At 40.9% G+C, this 20676-nt stretch overlaps 1 protein-coding gene across 1 annotated transcript in view; it reads right to left on the bottom strand.

The window, feature by feature from the left end:
• Positions 1-20676, bottom strand: part of LOC147035889 (ephrin type-A receptor 5-like) — a 158991-nt gene that overhangs the window by 6303 nt on the left and 132012 nt on the right. The window contains exons 15-16 of the mRNA XM_085847921.1: positions 16367-16516; positions 4247-4440 (exon numbers count right to left, since the gene is read on the bottom strand). Coding sequence (XP_085704047.1) covers positions 4247-4440; positions 16367-16516 — 344 coding nt within the window. The remainder of the gene's footprint in view (positions 1-4246; positions 4441-16366; positions 16517-20676) is intronic.

The raw sequence follows: 20676 nt of genomic DNA, 5'->3' as shown, positions 1-20676 counted from the left end.
GCTGCACTATCAGGATGGAAACAAATGTCCCACGAGAGTGGTCTGGTCGCTGCTGACACCCCCAGAACCACTTGATTCCCTTCTCTGACAAAGTTCGAGTTTCAGTTACTTTTTCAAACATTGTATCAATAGCATCCAAAAATGAGTTGACAAACATGCCTTGTAAGTATTATTCAAATGGCCACAGATGTAAATGTGCAGAATATCATGGTGAGGTTTATAATGTTATTACATGTTGTACACATATTGTATATGCACCAGTTGGATTGGTGGAGGAGAGAGGGGATGTCTTTGTTAAAATTTAATGAGAAAAAAGAAGTGAGGAGGAGAGGGAATAAAAAGGAGAGGATAAGAAGAAGAAAAATAAGAAGGAGAAGCAGCACAAGGTATATGGAGTGAAGGGAGGGGTAGAGGTGAGTCAAAATTCCATAACTGAGTGCAATTCAATAGATGTAGAGTTCTTAGACTTGTAAAATAAATAATTATAAACAACACGCGTCCTTCATTGACCCAAGTAATACAATTATCAACACTGAACAAGATCAGAGCGTTTCCATTTGAATGATACACAGTGTGATCCTTTACAAAGTACAAAACTCTAGAATAACCTGAGATGGACTGGATGAGTATATAAGGAGCGAATGGCAAGCGGTCTTCGGGGATATTCCAGAAACAGATGGACACAGAACAAACGAATGAAAATGGACAGCTAATTATACACCAAACAGGCAATCTGGCAATTCTAGGTAAATAGCAAAAGGTACCATATGGACATGAAAATCAAACTGACACGAGAGGTCACCTTGAAAACTTGTCGGAACATTTTTTGAGGTGGACAGAGCTAGGAGCATCTGAATGGATGGATGTAGGCCTGAAATTGGGACTGAAGTAGGTCAAGGATGGCAGATAAAACAGGTATATAAAAAAACCTACGACCAACCTGTACGTTAAAAGAGCAACACTTATTCCCATTCAAGTGGTGATTGAATCTTTCACAAACGATGGAATTGGCCATCTCAGAACAACGACGATGACGATGACGACTAGAGAGTTCATAGAGCATGATATCCCGTGCAATGTACCTTCAATTTTAATAAAACGATGATTTTTAACGATCGGTTAAAAAAAAAATTGAAAGTTTATTGCCACCGAAGTAGACCAGAAGCAGTCCGAATACCATCCTTATACACCACCACATTGAACCTTTATTTAAACGGAAGTACTGCAAAACTGGAGGTTCGTGGAAGTATTATGACAGAGGATTTGTGTTCTACCGTTTTCAAGTAAATGATTAAATTTAAATACAATAAAGATTGTAAAAGTGTATAAATGAATACATTCTGGCTTTTCAGTCATTTTCCGCAGTGTCTATTACATCACCTCATCGAACACGTTACGTTAGTTATTCGTGCCTGTTGTTTGTGTCCTTTATGACATCCTTAAAAACTGTAAGTTTCCTGTTTGGAATTATTTTCAATTTTGTTTTTGCCAGGCAAAAAAAGGTTTTCAAAAACTTCCAGACAGACAAACAGAGTAAAAAAAAAAAAAAAATGATCTCCCTTCTCTGTGCACATGTGCAGTCGGGACAAGTTCAAAGCCAAAGTACGTTAAAACTAAAGACTCGTCTTCCTATTCATCTTCCGATTCGTGTTTAAATTATAACGTGCCATTTAAATAAGTTGGTCCTCGATCATAAACTGATAAGATGGACAAACAGACTGAAGTGAACCAATTGCTTAATCCAGCTTTTCGCTACGTGTGACAACAACAAGTGCAGACTGTGCTTGGTCGATATGGAAAGCAGATCTGTAACCGTAAACCTCTTCTCTCACCAGCCTGATTTGTCTAATTACAATCCCATCGAGTATTCATCGAATGTCTTGGAACACAAAGTCTATCTCGAACCCAAAAAATACACGAATGACTATAAACGCTCCACCAATAAGCCAAAGATCGTTGTTAAAAAAAACAAGAAGTTCCACATACTTATCTGAGCACGACATGATCATGATCTTACCAAGCCCTCACAACCCCATATAAATATTCCAAACATACCAAATGCTCACTCTCTGCTCACTTTCTCCAAGCTTGGGCAGATCAAGCCTTGATGAAGGGATTATCACTCTTTACGGATCATCTAGTTACCTTCGCAAACTTTGTTGCGAAGGTTATGTTTTGATCGCTGTGTATTTATTTTTTATTTGTGAATATGTGTGTTTGTTTGTTTGTTTGTTATTCGCATAACTCCAAAAGTATTGAACTGAATCGCAGCAAATTTGGTGGGATGATTGGTTATTATCCGAGAACCATTTGATTAGATTTTGGGAGCGATCGGATCAAAGGTCAAGGTCAAGGTCATGAAAAGGTCAAAATCGTTTTTTTACCATAGCGCGGTCAATTTGTATCCAATTTGCATGCAACTAATGCCAAAATGTTCAGAATTTAATGCCCCATCTTGTGATATGTGACATGACACAATGACGTAATAACCCTTATTAACGGTTGGGAGTCAAAGGTCAGGGGGGGTCACGACATTGCAAAATGTGCGGTTTTAGTCACAACACGGTCAATTCTTATCCGATTTGCATGAAACCAACACCAAAATGTTGAGTATTCTGTTCCCCACACTCTAATACCAATTACAAAATTAAGAGTACAAAGGTCAAGGTCGAGGTCATGAAAAGGTCAAAATCGTCATTTTGCCATAGTGTGGTCGATTTTTATCCAATTTGCAAGCAACTAATGCCAAAATGTTGGGAATTCAATGCCCAATCTTATGATATACGATATGACACAGGAAATTTAAGGTTTTTAAGCCATCATAACACATATGAGATGGCAGATGTGGTATGGGATTAAATACCCTCACAATCAACGGTTTCTGGGGGGGGGGGGCAAAATGTAGCGTTGGCGAAGGTATGCGCTCTACTGAGTGCCCGTTCTAGTTACCATATGTGGAAATTCATCGGAATTTTGAAACCCTCCTGTCTACACCACCCTCTAAGTCGGCCTCAGTCATGCTCTTTAATTTCTCTCCCCTTACTCGTATCTCCTTTCCCTTCTCTTTGTACTCCTTGCCATTCCTTAGTCTCCCAAAAAGCCAATTACCTTCTCTTCGTCTTCTCAATATTAACTGTCTCAATTTAGACACACCTCTTGCATATAGAGTGGCCTGTAAAACTATTCACCCCTCCCAATAATATCACATTTAGATTAATTACTAATTATGAAGAAACAATTATTCCAAATTAACTTTTTTATTCAAAACTGAAGAGATCAAACGAAACACTGTTATAGGTGAAGGAGGTTAAATGTGAGGAATACCTGTAAAAAACAAGTACATATCAAAGTTCATTGGTTGTTAAACGATTCAGCCCCTGAGGTCAGTACTTGGTGGAAACATCTTTTGCAGCAATGACTGCTACGAGTCTTTGTGGGTCGATCTCTACCAGCTTTGTACAGTTTGATGGTGAAATCTTTCCCATTCTTCACGTGAAAATTGCTCGAGTTCTGCTAAGTTTGATGGGGATCGTCCATGGACTGCAATCTTCAAGTCTCACCATAAATGTTCAATTGGGTTCAAGTCAGGACTTTGACTGGGCAACTCAAGAACATTTATTTTCTTATTATTCAGACACTCCAGTGTGGCTATATCTTTGTGTTTCAGATCATTGTCCTGCTGAAATGTGAATCTCCCACCCAGTTTCAGATGCATGGCTGACTCAAGCAGGTTTTTTCTCAAGGATTCTCCTGCACTTTGCACCGTCCATTGTCCCTTTTATCCTGACAACCTTGCCAGGCCCAGCTGATGAAAAACAGCCCCATAACATGATGCTGCCACCACGATGTTTGGCAGTTGGGATGGTTTTGACTGGGTGATGTGTAATGTTTGGCTTTTGCCAGATGTAACGCTTTGAATTTTGAAAAAAGTTCAATTATTGTCTCGTCTCACAACAAAACTTTTCTCCATATGTCTGCAGTATCATTAAGATGCTTTTTCACAAATTCCATACGAGCTTTTAGATGTGTATTTTTCAGCAATGGCTTCATAATAAATTGATAATAAATAAATTGTTAAAAAATAAATAAATTTCAGTTATAAATTGATGACTCATTCTTAAAACCAAGTCATCACCTTGCTTATGGATACTAGTGAAACATGTCTTCAAAACAAAAGTAAGCCAATACAGTTGTACAACTACCCCGTGATCCTGTGCCCCTGGGCCCCACTTTGGCGACATCGCACCTGCTCGTTGCATTGGCGATGATCTTCAGGCTGTTAGGGTTGCGAATGAGACGGTCTAGAGTGGTGAGGATGTGTGTGAATGTCGGACGAGCAGCCCGTTCAGCTTGCCAGCAGTCCAACATTAGCTGATGCAAGGCTGCTGGGCAGTCCATGGGTGCTGGGAGCCGATAACCTTCCTCAATAGACTTGATAACCTGTAAATTAAATACACCTGTGAGTACTGATATATTGGCTTGCAGGTAACCACAATAGTTAGAACATTTAGATCGTAATTTGATGACGTACTCACACTCAGATACACATAAAACTGCAATAAAATTTAAATCCATTTCACCAGTGATAACATTTTTTTTGTAGGTCATCACGGGATAAATTGGTCCACAAAAAAAAATTGATGATGTCATCGATCACATGGTTCAGCAGCCATATTGTTAAAAAAAAAAATTCAAAAATCATCTCTGAAACGGCTGAACATATCGAGGCAAAACATCACACGTATAACAGTGTATCCATGTGGAACAAAACCTTCACACATGTGATGTCATAGTACACATGGTTTGTCAGCCATATTGGATTTACCCTCAAACCTATAAAAATTCTTCTGCAGAAAGGCTGGACAGATTGAAGGGAAACTTCACACAAATGTTCCCCAAGGCATGTGTGTACAAGATTAAAGAATAATTGATGTCACATGATCTGCCAGCGATGTTGGATTGAGCGAGAATCTTATAAAAACGTCTTTCTCTTGAACCGCTTCATCAATTGATGTGAAACTTCACAATTATGATCGAATAATGACAGGGAATATAGGTTTTAAATTTCAAACTGATCGGACACATTGTCTGGCAGCCAGAATTATTTATTTATTTTTTGACCTGGGTTATTTTTGATTTTTTTTTTCTCCTTTGATAAGGCTCACTTGGCTGTGCCTGGACAGGTTCGAGGGTAAAGGTAGAGGAATGGCAACTGAAACCCAAATCCTTTCCTCCAATGCAGGACTGTGTACCTATTTGGTCTTCCATTTGATTCGAATTGAATTTATTTTCATCCCATTCTATATTCAATTGAATAACAATTAACGTCATGGGTCAGGGTCAGGTGTCCAATCAAAGCGGGACGTCTTGGTACCCGGTCATCACTGCCAGCACTTATAAAGTGACAGTTCTAGTTATGTCTCATTAATTACATAACATACCAGTACACAAACACCACACAAAACAAGTCCTGGCGAGGGTCTGCAATATCTGATTGCTCGTTTTCTTGTTCTATTTGTACCAGTATGGAGTGAATTTTAACATTGCAGCAGCAACCCAAACATAGTTACTTCTCTTATAAACAAAAATAGTCGCTCTCTTCTATATCCTATGCTTTCGTAGGAGGCCATAATACATCAGTAGGACCAATCATACGTCATAGTACATCAGGAGGATCAATCGTAGGTCATAGTACATTACGAGGTCCAATCATGGGTCATAGTACATCAGGATGACCAATCATAGAATCATAGGCATTGAAGCGTAGAAAGGAAGAGATAAAGAAAACTCTCACACAATACACTAGAACCCATATAAAATCAGACAAAAATCTCAAAACACAACTAATGTAGGTTAATCTGTTAATGGGTGGCAGGTGAATTAAAGTAACTAAGATCTTTGATCAATTATAACATTGTTTTATCAACGAAACATGTTCCACCAATTTAATCCATCAAAATACCCATGCGGTTAAAAAGCACGTTTTCAATCTACGATGCTCTACCCATACATCCAACCCTCACTTTCCATGCAATTATAGTTACAAACCTCAGAATAAATTTGTTTGACACTAACAGTGTCCAAAGCCAATGGAAGGCAGCACTTCATAAAGTTTGAGAAATTTGATACAAGGTTCCAGAAAGAAATGGATGAATTATTGAGCGATTCTTCAGGTGTGCATTGATACACTACTCCCATATTCCACAGACACCACCCATATTCCAGAGGCACTATCCCCATTTCGAGAGGCACTATCTCCAATATTCTTGAGTCACTTTGGGCTCATTTACTCTGCTGTGCACTCACACACTCTGCTTGGAAATGGTTCTGCCAAAGTGATTAAAGCACACATTTGACATGATTGCGTAAACAGCTCAGCATCGTGGCGAGTCACTGATATCACGAATACAAGATGGATCCAGTGAGCTTCAGGTTGGCACAGTGAAAAGTAACTCAGGTTGCCAGAAAGGTCGGTGTACATGAACCGATTACGAGCAGAATGCAGAACTAGTCTTTGTGGTAAACGTTAGTATCGATCTGCATCGGCGGACAGGTACACCAATCAATTAAATCATTATGATGCTGATCGAGGTATGTATGCCAGCCACCGTTGGAAGCAAAACCTGACGTTTCAGCCTGAAACATTAGCCTGTTAGTCAGGCTGTATTTTATTAACCCTTTGGAGAAACCGATGAAGGCTTAATGCCTAAAACATCAGCTTCTTTGCTTCCCAAGGTGGTTAGTATGCTCAATGAATGTCATGTAATTTCATCGATTACTAACAGACTCACAACCAGTACAATTGAAAATAAAACTTTGATTTTGTCACGAAAACGAAGATCAATAACAGTTCGAATTTTCAGGACAAAGTTGCTGATAAATTAACCAAAATTTGTTAGCTGGTACAAGAGATCAGAGATACGAATGTCTGCATCAGTTGGCAGCTGTTATTGCACAAAGTAGAATTTTACATTGTGGGTGTCTGAGCTGGATAGAATATCCATTATTTGGCCTCCCAGCAAAAGGAATGGGGTCAAAGGAGTGGTGAAGCAAATTCAAAACCAATGCTGAAGTGCCTGTGCCTCACGTCGAGAGAAGAATCACCCTCAACCGGTCTAACGGCGGACCTGGGAGAACCATCCTTTGGTGATTTTGAGCAGCCATAGTGTCCAGAATTGCCTTATGGAGATGGATCCCCAAGCCAATCGGTCGAGAAAGAAGCCATTTGTGAATAAAATTTCGGTGAGGATAATCGACTTGTTTTTGTCAGCGAACCAACCCATCCACCAAGTTTCATCCAATCTGTCCACAACTTTAGATATATATATATATATATATATATATATATATATATATATATATATATATATATATATATATATATATACATATACACTAGCTGAAGTACCTGGGAATACCCGGGAAATTTGCCCTATTTTCCTCACGCAAGTTAGACTGAGGCATTAGTTGTATGGAGAAAATTGGGAAGGCTTCTTTTATTCCTCAGATTTATGGAAGGAAGGCTTTATGCTGCCGTAATCCTCAGAGAAGTCATAGTTGAAGGCGGCCTTGAGCCACTCAATGTTTCTAGCAGCAGTGGCAACTGTCGATGTCCTGCCAAAACCCGGACGTAGAAAGCTGGAACGTGAGTTTTGTGCTTCTCTCGCCCATCGGTGTGGCACTTTATTTGCAGTTAGGCGTGTCTGTCTGTCTGTCTCTGTCTCTGTCTCTGTCTCTGTCTCTGTCTCTGTCTCTGTCTCTGTCTCTGTCTCTGTCTCTGTCTCTGTCTCTGTCTCTCTCTCTCTCTCTCTCTCTCTCTCTCTCTCTCTCTCTCTCTCTCTCTCTCTCTCCCTCTCTCTCTGCAGCCGACTCCGCTTGCCTGGCTCGTTCATGAGCAGATATATCAGCAGTAAGACGACTCTCTCTCTGCAGCCGACTCTGCTTGCCTGGCTCGTTCATGAGCAGAGAAATCAGCAGTAAGATGTCTCTCTCTCTCTCTCTCTCTCTCTCTCTCTCTCTCTCTCTCTCTCTCTCTCTCTCTCTCTCTCTCTCTCTCTCTCTCTCTCTCTCTCTCTCTCTCTCGCTATCTCTCTCTCTCTCTCTCTCTCTCTCTCTCTCTCTCTCTCTCTCTCTCTCTCTCTCTCTCTCTCTCTCTCTCTCTCTCCCTCTCTCCCTCTCTCTCTATCTCTCTCTGCAGCTGACTCCACTTGCCTGGCTGTTTCATGAGCAGATTTATCAGCAGTTAGCTGTTAGCGTGCGCGTGCAGTTCGAGAATTCAAATAACCGGAGAATGTGTATCTTTAAAAAGTCAACGAATACGAACATTTTGTATTTCAAAAAACTCTTGCGTTTTTAACCATGAAGCCTTTTGTTACGATTAATATGCCGGCGCACTATTCGAAAACCATTTTTTTAATATATATATATATATTTTAATTTTTATGGAAAGCCACTTAGCGCATCCTGGAGCTGAATGTTAGGTCTATATGTGTGTAAAGTTTCATCAAGATCGGTTCACTGGTCTGGGAGCTTATTGGTTACAAACAAACAGACAGACAGACAGACAAACAGACAGAAGGACTGCCATTTATATCGTAGATGAGCAGATATATCAGCAGTAAGACGACTCTCTCTCTCTCTCTCTCTCTCTCTCTCTCTCTCTCTCTCTCTCTCTCTCTCTCTCTCTCTCTCTCTCTCTCTCTCTCTCTCTCTCTCCCTCTCTCCCTCTCTCAGCAGCTGCCTCCGCTTGACTGGCTCTTTCATGAGCAGATCGACCAGGAGTTAGCTGTTGCCGTGCGTGTGCAGTTGGAGAATTCAAATAACAGGAGGAGAATGTGTATGTTTAAAAAGTCAACGAATACGAACATTTTGTATTTCAAAAAGCCCTAGCGTTTTTAACCATGAAGCCTTTTGTTATGATTAATACGCCCGTGCACTATTCGAAAGCCATTTTTTTTTCCTAATGGAAATTTTATTATATATAATATATATATATATATATATATATATATATATATATATATATATATATATATATATAAATATATATATATATATATATATATATATATATATATATATATATATATATATATATTCATTTTTATGGAGAGCCACTTAGCACATCCTGGAGCTGAATGTTAGTTCTATATATGTGCAAAGTTTCATCAAGATCGGTTCACTGGTCTAGGAGGTTATTCGTCACAAAAAAACAGACAGACAGACAGACAGACAGACAGACACAGACAGAAGGACTGCCATTCATATAGTATATATATATATATATATATATATATATATATATATATATATATATATATATATATATATATATATATATATATATATATATATTTTGAAGAATCACTCTAAAAAATAAAAAATAAAATAAATGTTCTTAAATCCAGATCTTCACCAAAAGTGAATTAATTCATCATTATCACACACCCAACCTGTCCACCAAGTTTTGTCTGAATCCCGTCTATAACTTTTTGAGATATCCTGCTCACAAACAAACGAGTGAAAACACAACTTTGGTTCACCTTTGGTAACAGAGGTAATTACTGCAACATAGAACGCTGAAAACAATACACCTGGCAATTGCTGCATTACTTTAAACTAGCAGAGTACCTGCCCTATGGGCGATCTTGTACCAAGCATGCAACACGTTCTTCTGACGCACACCTTTATTTGAGCGGTGTATAGGCAACTGACATCTGTGTAGAGGCAAAATAAATAAATAACCAATGTAGTTATGTGCATGAATGAAAAACATACCGACTGCTTATAATTCAAAACACCTCACTGCACTGGAAAACGTGGGGGCAGGAATATTGTCCTGTAAATGGTGGAGACTAGTCATACCCTCCCCCACCTGGAGGAGGTGCTACATGACACACATTTATATAGAGAATTGGCATCCATCTCACAACCCCCCCCCCCCAAGACCACCGGCAAAGATAAAAACACCCAATACATTAATTAGGGTCATGCTGGTCCGATGTAGTAAGTCTGAACGGAAATGGCCCACAATTGTCGGAGTATTAATGAGACAAACAAAAAAACAAACACACAAACACCGGTCCGTGAATTATAGTGAGGATAAGGGAAGAAAGGGGGAAGTTATTATGAATTCAACCATCCATCTTTATTTACTTTTAACATTGTTCTTAACAAACGGGAACAGGAACAACGCAGACATGATAGGCCAAATGGCCTTCTCATGTACCAAAGTTCCCTGTGTATATTTGTGTAACGTTATTAAGAATAGGAAGAAATGGGGAGGGAAGGACAGAGAGTTGGGGTGAGGGTGCAAGGAGTTGGAAGAGAGAGATTGAGATGTTGAGAAAGAGGGTGGGGGGGAATGAGTACTTGGGGGTTGGGGCAGTTGAGGATTTGAAGAAGAAAGGGGAGGGGGATGACACAGTTGGCTTTGGGGAGGGAGGGGAGAGAGGGAGACAGAGTTGGGATCGAGGGGTTTTAGGATTTGAAGAAAGGGGGAGGGGAGCACAGAGTTTGGGTGTGGTGGGTTAAGGACCTGAAGTTACATTTTACATTATGCAGAATTTCCATGGGTCCATGATAGTCATGTTGTGTATTTTGGGTCTGTCAGGTCTTTTGGGTCCTTTCGGTATTTTGGCTTCTCTGGGTATTTTGTGTATTTGTGGTATTTTCGGTCCATGGGGTCTTTTGGATGCCCTGTGTCTTTTATGTCCTTTGGGTCTTTTGTGTCCTTGGGTCATTTGGATCCCCTGGGTCTCTTTAATCCTCAAGGTCTTTTGGGTCCTCTGGACTTTTTGGGTGCTCAGGGTCCCCAGAGTCTTTTCGGTACTCAGGTTCTTTTGGGTGTTTTAGTTCCTTCGGGTCTTTTGGGTCCATGTGGTCTTTTATGTTTTGTGGATTGTCAGCGTCTTTTCGGTCTTTTGGGTCTTCGAGGCATTTTCGTCCTTTTGAGTCTTTGGGGAATTTTGGGCTCTTTTGGGTATTTAAGGGTCTTTGGGGTCTCAGTTTTCAGGGTATTTTGGGTCTTATTTTAGGTGTTTTGAGTCTTTTAGGTCTTTGGAGTGTTTTGGGTCTCTGGGGTATTTTGGATCTTATTTCAGGTGTTTTGAGTCTTTTAGGTATTTTGAGGTCTTGTGTCTTTGGGGCATTTTGGGGTCTTCGTGGTCTTTTGGGTCTTTATGGTCTTTTAGGTCTTTGGGGCATTTGGGCCTTATTTTAGATATTTTGGCTCTTTAAGGCCTTTGGGGTATTTTGGGTCTTTTTAGTCTTCAGTGTCTTTTGGGTCTTTGGGGTCTTTTGGGTCCTCTTGGTTGTTGGGCCTTTTGGGTCCTCAGGGGATGGAGGGGGGGCATCCTTTGGGTCCTCTGGGCACTTTAGATGAAGTATTTCAGGATACAGTTGTGGGTGACGTCAGGTCAGCTGTCCATCCAGTGGGTGAAGGAAGAACATATACAAATACATACATATATACATACATACATATATACATACATACATTTTTACATACATACATACATACATACAGAACTTGCTCCATTATACATAGATTTCATCAAGGTACACAAATTACAAGTTAAAAATGTCCGATAACTGTGAAAAAATCTCTCTTTATAGCCGATAGCCGATCAAAATATCCCTTACTAACAATAGAACAAGAGGGTTAACATTATAGGAGGTAAAACAAGGTTAACATCTTGGGAGATAAAACATGGTTAACATCATGGGAGATAAAACAGGGTTAACATCATGGGAGGTAAAACAGGGTTAACATCATAGGAGATAAAACAGGGTTAACATCATGGGAGATAAAACAGGGTTAACATCATGGGAGATAAAACAGGGTTAACATCATGAGAGGTAAAACAGGGTTAACAGCATTGGAGATAAAACAGGGTTATCATTGGAGGTAAAGCAGGGTTAACATCATGGGAGGTAAAGGAGGATTAACATCATGGGAGGTAAAACAGGGTTAACATCATGGGAGGTAAAACAGGGTTAACATCATGGGAGATAAAACAGGGTTAACATCATGGGAGATAAAACAGGGTTAACATCATGAGAGGTAAAACAGGGTTAACAGCATTGGAGATAAAACAGGGTTATCATTGGAGGTAAAGCAGGGTTAACATCATGGGAGGTAAAGGAGGATTAACATCATGGGAGGTAAAACAGGGTTAACATCATGGGAGGTAAAACAGGGTTAACATCATGGGAGATAACACAGGGTTAACATCATGGGAGGTAAAACAGGGTTAACATCATGGGAGGTAAAACAGGGTTAACATCATGGGAGGTAAAACAGGGTTAACATCATGGAAGATAAAACATGGTGTACATCATGGGAGATAAAACAGGGTTAACTTCATGGGAGATAAAACATGGTTAACATCATGGGAGATAAAACAGGGTTAACAACATGGGAGGTAAAACAGGGTTAACATCATGGGAGTTAAAACAGGGTTAACATCACAGGAGATAAAACAGGGTTAACATCATGGGAGTTAAAACAGGGTTAACATCATGGGAGTTAAAACATGGTTAACATCCTGGGAGATAAAACAGGGTTAACATCATGGGAGTTAAAACAGGATTATCATGGGAGGTAAAACAAGGTTAACATCTTGGGAGGTAAAACAGGGTTAACATCATGGGAGATAAGACAGGGTTAACATCATGGGAGGTAAAACAGGGTTAACATCATGCGAGGTAAAACAGGGTTAACATCATGGGAGGTAACACAGGGTTAACATCATGGGAGTTAAAACATGGTTAACATCCTGGGAGATAAAACAGGGTTAACATCATGGGAGTTAAAACATGGTTAACATCATGGGAGATAAAACAGGTTAACATCATGGGAGTTAAAACATGGTTAACATCATGGGAGATAAAACAGGGTTAACATCATGGGAGTTAAAACAGGATTAACATCATGGGAGTTAAAACATGGTTAACATCCTGGGAGATAAAACAGGGTTAACATCATGGGAGTTAAAACATGGTTAACATCATGGGAGGTAAAACAGGGTTAACATCATGGGAGGTAAAACAGGGTTAACAGCATTGGAGATAAAACAGGGTTAACATCATTGGAGATAGAGCAGGGTTAACATCATGGGAGGTAAAACAGGATTATCATGAGAGGTAAAACAAGGTTAACATCTTGGGAGGTAAAACAGGGTTAACATCATGGGAGATAAGACAGGGTTAACATCATGGGAGTTAAAACATGGTTAACATCCTGGGAGATAAAACAGGGTTAACATCATGGGAGTTAAAACATGGTTAACTTCATGGGAGGTAAAACAGGGTTAACATCATGGGAGGTAAAACAGGGTTAACAGCATTGGAGATAAAACAGGGTTAACATCATTGGAGATAGAGCAGGGTTAACATCATGGGAGGTAAAACAGGATTATCATGGGAGGTAAAACAAGGTTAACATCTTGGGAGGTAAAACAGGGTTAACATCATGGGAGATAAGACAGGGTTAACATCATGGGAGGTAAAACAGGGTTAACATCATGCGAGGTAAAACAGGGTTAACATCATGGGAGGTAACACAGGGTTAACATCATGGGAGATAACACAGGGTTAACATCATGGGAGGTAAAACAGGGTTAACATCATGGGAGGTAAAACAGGGTTAACATCATGGGAGATGACACAGGGTTAACACCATGGGAGATAAACAGGGTTAACATCATGGGAGGTAAAACAGGGTTAACATCATGGGAGATAACACAGGGTTGACATCATGGGAGATAACACAGGGTTACCATCATGGGAGGTACAACAGGGTTAACATCTTGGGAGGTAAAACAGGGTTAACATCATAAGAGGTAAAACAGGGTTAACTTCATGGGAGGTAAAACAGGGTTAACATCATTGGAGGTAAAACAGGGTCAACATCATGGGAGATAAAACAGGGTCAACATCATGGGAGGTAAAACAGGGTTAACTTCATTGGAGGTAAAATAGGGTTAACATCATGGGAGGTAAAACAGGGTTAACATCATGGGAGGTAAAACAGGGTCAACATCATGGGAGGGAAAACAGGGTTAACATCATGGGAGGTAAAACAGGGTTAACATCATGGGAGGTAAAACAGGGTTAATATCATGTAAGGTAAAACAGGGTTAACACCATGGGAGATAAAAGAGGGTCAACATCATGGGAGGGAAAACAGGGTTAACATCATGGGAGGTAAAACAGGGTTACCATCATGGGAGGTAAAACTGGGTTGACATAATGGGAGATAAAACAGGGTTAACATCATGGGAGGTAAAACAGGGTCAAAATCATGGGAGGTAAAACTGGGTTAACATCATGGGAGGTAAAACTGGGTTAACATCATGGGAGGTAAAACAGGGTTAACATCATGGGAGGTAAAACAGGGTTAACATCATGGGAGGTAAAACAGGGTTAACATCATGGGAGATAAAACAGGGTTAACATCATGGGAGGTAAAACAGGGTTGACGTCATGGGAGGTAAAACAGGGTTAACATCATGGGAGGTAAAGCAGGGTTACCATCATGGGAGGTAAAACAGGGTTAACATCATGGCATGTAAAACAGGGTTGACGTCATGGGAGGAAAGTAAGACGGTTTCCTGGTGTGAGTCATTCATTGGTTCTTCAGTACCTTTTGGTTCATTTCCCACTTTCCTCTCAAATTGGTGACATTCCTTTGATTGGATGGATTTTTCAAACTTGGTAACATCAACCCAACCAATAACCAGAATATGACCAGATACATGATAACAATCACCAGGTCAACAAGTTATAATACAAAGGCCTTGTGGTCCAGAATCTTCATTCTGCTTCTTTCAAGGTGTGAAATGTCTGTGTGCGTCATCACGTGACACCAGTTCTGTTGACAGATGACACAAATCTCGAAGGTAACCGATGAGCAGAATGATTCAAGGTGAATAAAAGACGATTCTTCCTTCAGTGACACTTCGTTCGACAACTACGGGAGGCAATTCTCCTCGTCAGGCATCGGGTACCGGTTTGTTCTCTGTTTCCACTCGTCTCCAAGTTTCGTGCCCAGGTGAAATATTTCTCTATTCCACCATCGAAATAGCCCAATCACCAGTCCTCGCCATGACGGGTGTCTCACTCCATCACGTGTGATCTCAATTTTCCCATTTTCCTTTTCACAAAGGAATTGCTGAGACCATCCGGCAGGCCTGTGACCAAGATGTCCAGTAATGGCTTCGGCAGATGCAAGCGGCGAAGCTCGTGTTCAGATCCTTTACATGAAGGCGGTTTGACAAAATGACTACGCGGCTGAGCAGGTGGATGTCCTCGTGATGCTGTGACAGGAGAATGCATAAATGCATGGAACAAGCAGGCTTCATTTCCCGGCGCCATTACACAGTTCCCAGGCTGGGAATAGAGTAGCGAGCATGCAGTGGGTGACGGAATGACATGAAATGGTTCTAATGATGTGAGAGCTCAAGATGGATGGCTGGTGTTTGTGAGTCACTCAAAGATTCTTCATCAACAGAGAGCGAGATTCTCAGGTAATGGCGGAAGGTCATCCGGGGTCATGGATGTTCACCTGTTTTTCCTTCATGTCGTATTTTATGCAACAAGAGACGAAGGATGACAAGTTGGTTATGGCTGTGTGCGAGCATGAAGGGCAGTATGGATTGTCGGTATAATCATTGTGAAGGGTATTTTGAATGAAGATCTTCTAACAATGGAGGGATAATAATAGCAACATTTCAAAACATTCAATACAATCGAGACATGAACCCCTTTTACTCCAGGAGAGTTATATGGACATTGGATCAAAAAAAAGGAGAAGTTATAAGTGGGGATGAAAAAATTGGACTGAAAAAGGTAAATAGAGGAGGGAAAAAGAGATGTAAGGTGGAAAGAGAGAAGACGATGCGATCTTATTTAGCACATGTCGAGAGCCGGTGCTTTGGGCCCGTTGGATGCCGGGAAAAGAAGGAGATCAGGAAACGTGATTCTCTAAGGCAAGTTGGCAGATGGTGATGCCATCATGGAACATGAATATTACAAGAGGATGAGGTCTGCCTTCGAGCAAGGAAGGAGCTTCTTATTTTCCATCTTGTCATAACCAAATACTCGAATGATTGCACGCTCGTACAAACACAACAAACCAATATATTGGACAAAAGCCTCCCCCGCTGTTACAAATGACCGACACCTTTCACCATGCTTGCAGGTGTACACCTGCCATTTGATGGATTCACACATCAAATGCACCAAAGAGCTATCGTTGCCCGTTATGTTGTCCTACTCGGTACTGGATTATATAGTTTTTCAATGTTAAATAATTTAATTGCTTGTTTGCGGTGAAGATTATTGATGCTTGCGGGGTGCTTACGTCCTGGTTGTTCATGTCCCAGTATGGTCTCTCCCCGTAAGACATGACCTCCCACATGACGATCCCGTAGCTCCACACATCCCCAGCCGAGGTGAACTTGCGGTAAGCAATCGCTTCTGGAGCCGTCCATCGTATAGGTATCTTTCCACCCTGCGGAAATCAACAAACACAGGAAATAAAATTTCACATATACTGTAGTTAAAATGTATGTGTTTGTGTGTAATATATATATATATATATATATATATATATATATATATATATATATATATATATATATATATATATATATATATATATTGCGCACTTGACCTGACCCTGGCTACCCCCAATAAATGTGAAAAATTTCGTGGAGATGGGTCCAGAAATGTGGAATGATATAGAAATCACAGGAAAGTCTTCACACACACACACACACACACACACACACACACACACACACACACACACACACACACACACACACACACACACACACACACACACACACACACACACACACACACACACACACACACACACACACACACACTTATTGTACTCTTTGCTCCCTCTCTATTTGTCTGCCCCTTGCTGTGTTTGTAAATAAGCGTTTGAGGATTCAGAGTTATGAGAAGAGTCAAGACCTAAGTGCATGATCAGTGGGCCACAATCCTTTGTATATAACCTCATTAAGTCATCAGCATGTGTGCAACCGGCGTTAATCAATGATTCGTGCAACCGGGTCGTCGTCGCGGTTAAAATATCATCCAATACGTTCCGTAATCACCATGTGATGAAATTATTTTCGTACGTCGCACGTCGTCTAGGCTACATGTGCCAGCTTTATATAATTGCCGAAGGAATTATCACACAGATACGATCTAACTAAGTCTGGCCATGTCCTTGTGATAGAAAATGTGTTCGGTTACGGTGTCACTGGTAAGGGAATCAAGAATTCGGGAGGACGTTGGAGGCACTTGCTATGACACCGCACGGTTAGAGTACCGTTTGTTTGCATCATGGCAACATACGATCTGCGGCATATTTTGTTTTTCGGCAACCTGTGTTTTCAGAAGCTTTAAGTTTGAGTCTATTTTATAATGAAATATTGACGTATCATTTGCAATTAAATATTGATATGTTCACTGCATTCCCACCGCCTCCCTTCTTAAATGTCTGCTTTCTTTCGATTGAGCAGCAGCGCTGCCAGACATGGATCAATGATGCATATTGGCGCAGGATGGCAAGATGGCAGGAATAAAATAAAAATTCACCAAGAAATTAATGTTCCTTTTGGCAAGGCGGATATGAATGGAAAATTTGAAATGTATGTCAGCATTTGGACAGGGGTCAGATGATATAATTGGGATGCTATCGGGGTGTAAGAGTCTATCTTACGCTTGCTCCTCTGCGAGTTCTATCAGAACTCGAAAAACCTTCCACTCTATCAAAATCATTTACGAAACGATTGATTTTCTTTTTTTTTCTTTTTACTTCTATGGCCTGTGCATCCACCATACAAAAATCCACCAATCAATGCTTCGATTCCCAGACTTGACTTTTGTACCCATGACGTGTGAGAGAGGGACATGGCCGTGGAACGACACATCTGCTTCTGCTTTCATGATTCAATTTGTCCTTCAATGATCCGAGGTTATAGATTCCAAAACAAAAACAAAACCAAGCTGAACAGTTTGCGTTTTGTATGACACTGATCGGCCGGGTCTGGATTCGGACCTCAACCAAAACCGAATCGGCTTGTTCTTGTCACAGATCCAACTCATCCCCCTCGGTTTGTCATCATCCGTCCATAACTTTTTGAGATATTGTGCTTTATATCATTTTTGGCCCCATCTCTCATTGGTGAAGAATCAAAAATTAAAAAAAGAACAAAATCTCGTCTCCGGATCTTCACCAAAATCTAATCAATTCTACCTCGTCACACAACCAACCTGTCCATCATATTTCGTCCGAATTCGTTCATAACTTTTTTGAGATATCCTGTTCACAGACAAACAGACGGACTGACAGACTGACTGACTGGGGTGAATACATAACCTCGGTCCACCTTAGGTGGCAGATGTAATCAGATAAATCACTCCATTCTGAGGGTGGAGTTCCCACATTCCCTACTCCGGCAGCAGAAGCACGTTCGGTAGTCCTGGGCAGAACAATGGTTAACACATCTGCTGCCTCTTCACCCAAAGGCTGAGGATTTAATGCATGGGAACTTCTCCTGTACCTGTGGCTGTGACACCATGCCGTATGGTTGGCATAAGGTCCTGGCTCTCGGCCTGACAACTAAACATCATGTCCCATCCAGATGGAAAGGCCTGATTCGTCGTCAACATGCAGTTCAATAAGGTTCAAGGTTTCTTCCAGGTTTCTCATCAAGAGGCACAAATAAACGATAAACCGCAAACCGCAACTTCATTTATATTTACGGAATATTTACGGTAACGACGCCACGGTGACCTCACACCTGATGAGCCGACTTGTGGCTGGTACTGCGCTTGCACTCGGTAAGCAAGGCTGTAGGGAACTGTGGTTCAGTAGCGATTTCACCATCACGGCACAAGTGAATACATCACATCATGGGGCGCTCTAAATTTAACATGAAGATGCTTGTGCGGGGTAAACGTGCTTTCTCGTGCACAGGTATCACATGTTCAAGCGTCATCATGGTTACTGCTTCTCACCTGTGCAGTTCGTTCAGAGTCATCATCATCATTCGCTTGTGCTGTGTATTCCTCTGGAAAGGAGTCCATTTTTCAACAAGATTACCCCTTATCCTCCCAACGCCAAACTGCTCTCACCATATTAGCTGTCCCCCGGCACGTTACCTATCCGTCGTCCCCAGAGTCACGAAAACGTGTGTGTTGCTCATTATGCTTTCCATTGCTGTGCCCAGCGACTTTCCCCCCTCCCCCATCACTTGTTTATTTCCATCATCCGAAGGAAACTTGCTTCCCAGCCGCATACGCATCACCACTTCACACCCTTGCCCTTCAAGATGGCTGCGTGTTTCCACCATCTGTCGAAACGCGAGTTTACCCGCGACCTGTTTTACTCTTCCCAGGATAATTTATTATTGGTTGAAACTTTCAGCGAGTTTTAACTGAAGTCGGTAAAAAGGAAAATAAGTACAAGCGCTGCCTTTTATACGTGCTTAAGCTATCGGGAGTAAAGCACAATGTGCCTGTGATGTATTGATGGGCACGCTAATTCGGTCGGGGACACGTAGCACAATGGCTCGCTGCCATCCATTGTGTCACCAAATCCCATTCCGATGGGACCTCTGATGGGGTTAACGTGCCCAGGCTCCCCACCTCTTCAATCTCACTTCTCCGCAGTACGCTGAATTCCCATCCTTCCCTTATGCCACATGCCTCGGAAGTTCTGGCATCCCCCGCGTTGGTGCCGACTTCGACTCATTTTGTTGTTGTGACTGGCAGGTCAATAGTCTTTCGCCAAATGATGCCAACATGCTGCAAAATTAAATTATGTTTCTTTGTAAATAAAAATCACTAATTGATGTATTTAAACCTAGATGAGGGATCAAAATGTGATTTGGAAAAAGTGATCTTTTAATTCTGAGTTTAAAGGTTAAAATTGAATGTGAAAGTTTTCAGAGAATTGCATTTCGTTGAGTTGTTGCCTAAACTCTATGACCAACTACTTCAAAAAGGAAAGCACCACCAACTAGGATAGCATTGATGGTCTGCTATTGACTAATTGTAACTTCGCCCAGAACACCTGAGCCAAGTTACTTGCTGGGTGTGAGCTATACTGATTGGTGCTACCTTAAATATTGAATATGGATTTTCCAAAGTACAACCAATTTGTTCAGGATCAACAGCTTTAACAAGTTACAGAATGCTTGAATATATTAAAATTACAACCTTTGGGAATAAAGATAAGGAATACATTATCCAATATGAGCATTAATATCTTGATGTAAAATAATGAAGATGCAGAATAAAGTGATGGTTTTGACGTTGTTGTCGTGAATACTATTATTATTATTATTATTATTATTGTTGTTAGTTTATCTGGAATTGAAATTCCAGATAAGATATTGTCATCACGGGTGGTCCGTCCATCCGTCAGTCTCCTATTTCGACTTCTCCGGCCAAACCGCAAGGCCAATCAGGCTAAAATTAGGCAGCAATATTCCTCTCCTGACAGGTAATAGGAATTGCAAACCTCGTTCCGGTCACATGACATTAAGTTGGTCAAAATGGCCAACAGTAAATTTCTTCAAAAATCTTCTGCAGAACCACAAGTCAGAATGTTACCAAATTTGGGTTGCAATATTAGGCCAGGGT

Source organism: Eptatretus burgeri, chromosome 1, assembly GCF_056783735.1.
Source record: "Eptatretus burgeri isolate ZD-2024b chromosome 1, Ebu_testis_v1, whole genome shotgun sequence".
NCBI classification, from domain to species: domain Eukaryota; kingdom Metazoa; phylum Chordata; class Myxini; order Myxiniformes; family Myxinidae; genus Eptatretus; species Eptatretus burgeri.
Note: the sequence above shows the minus strand (reverse complement) of the source record. Positions and strands in the feature narration are given on the sequence as shown.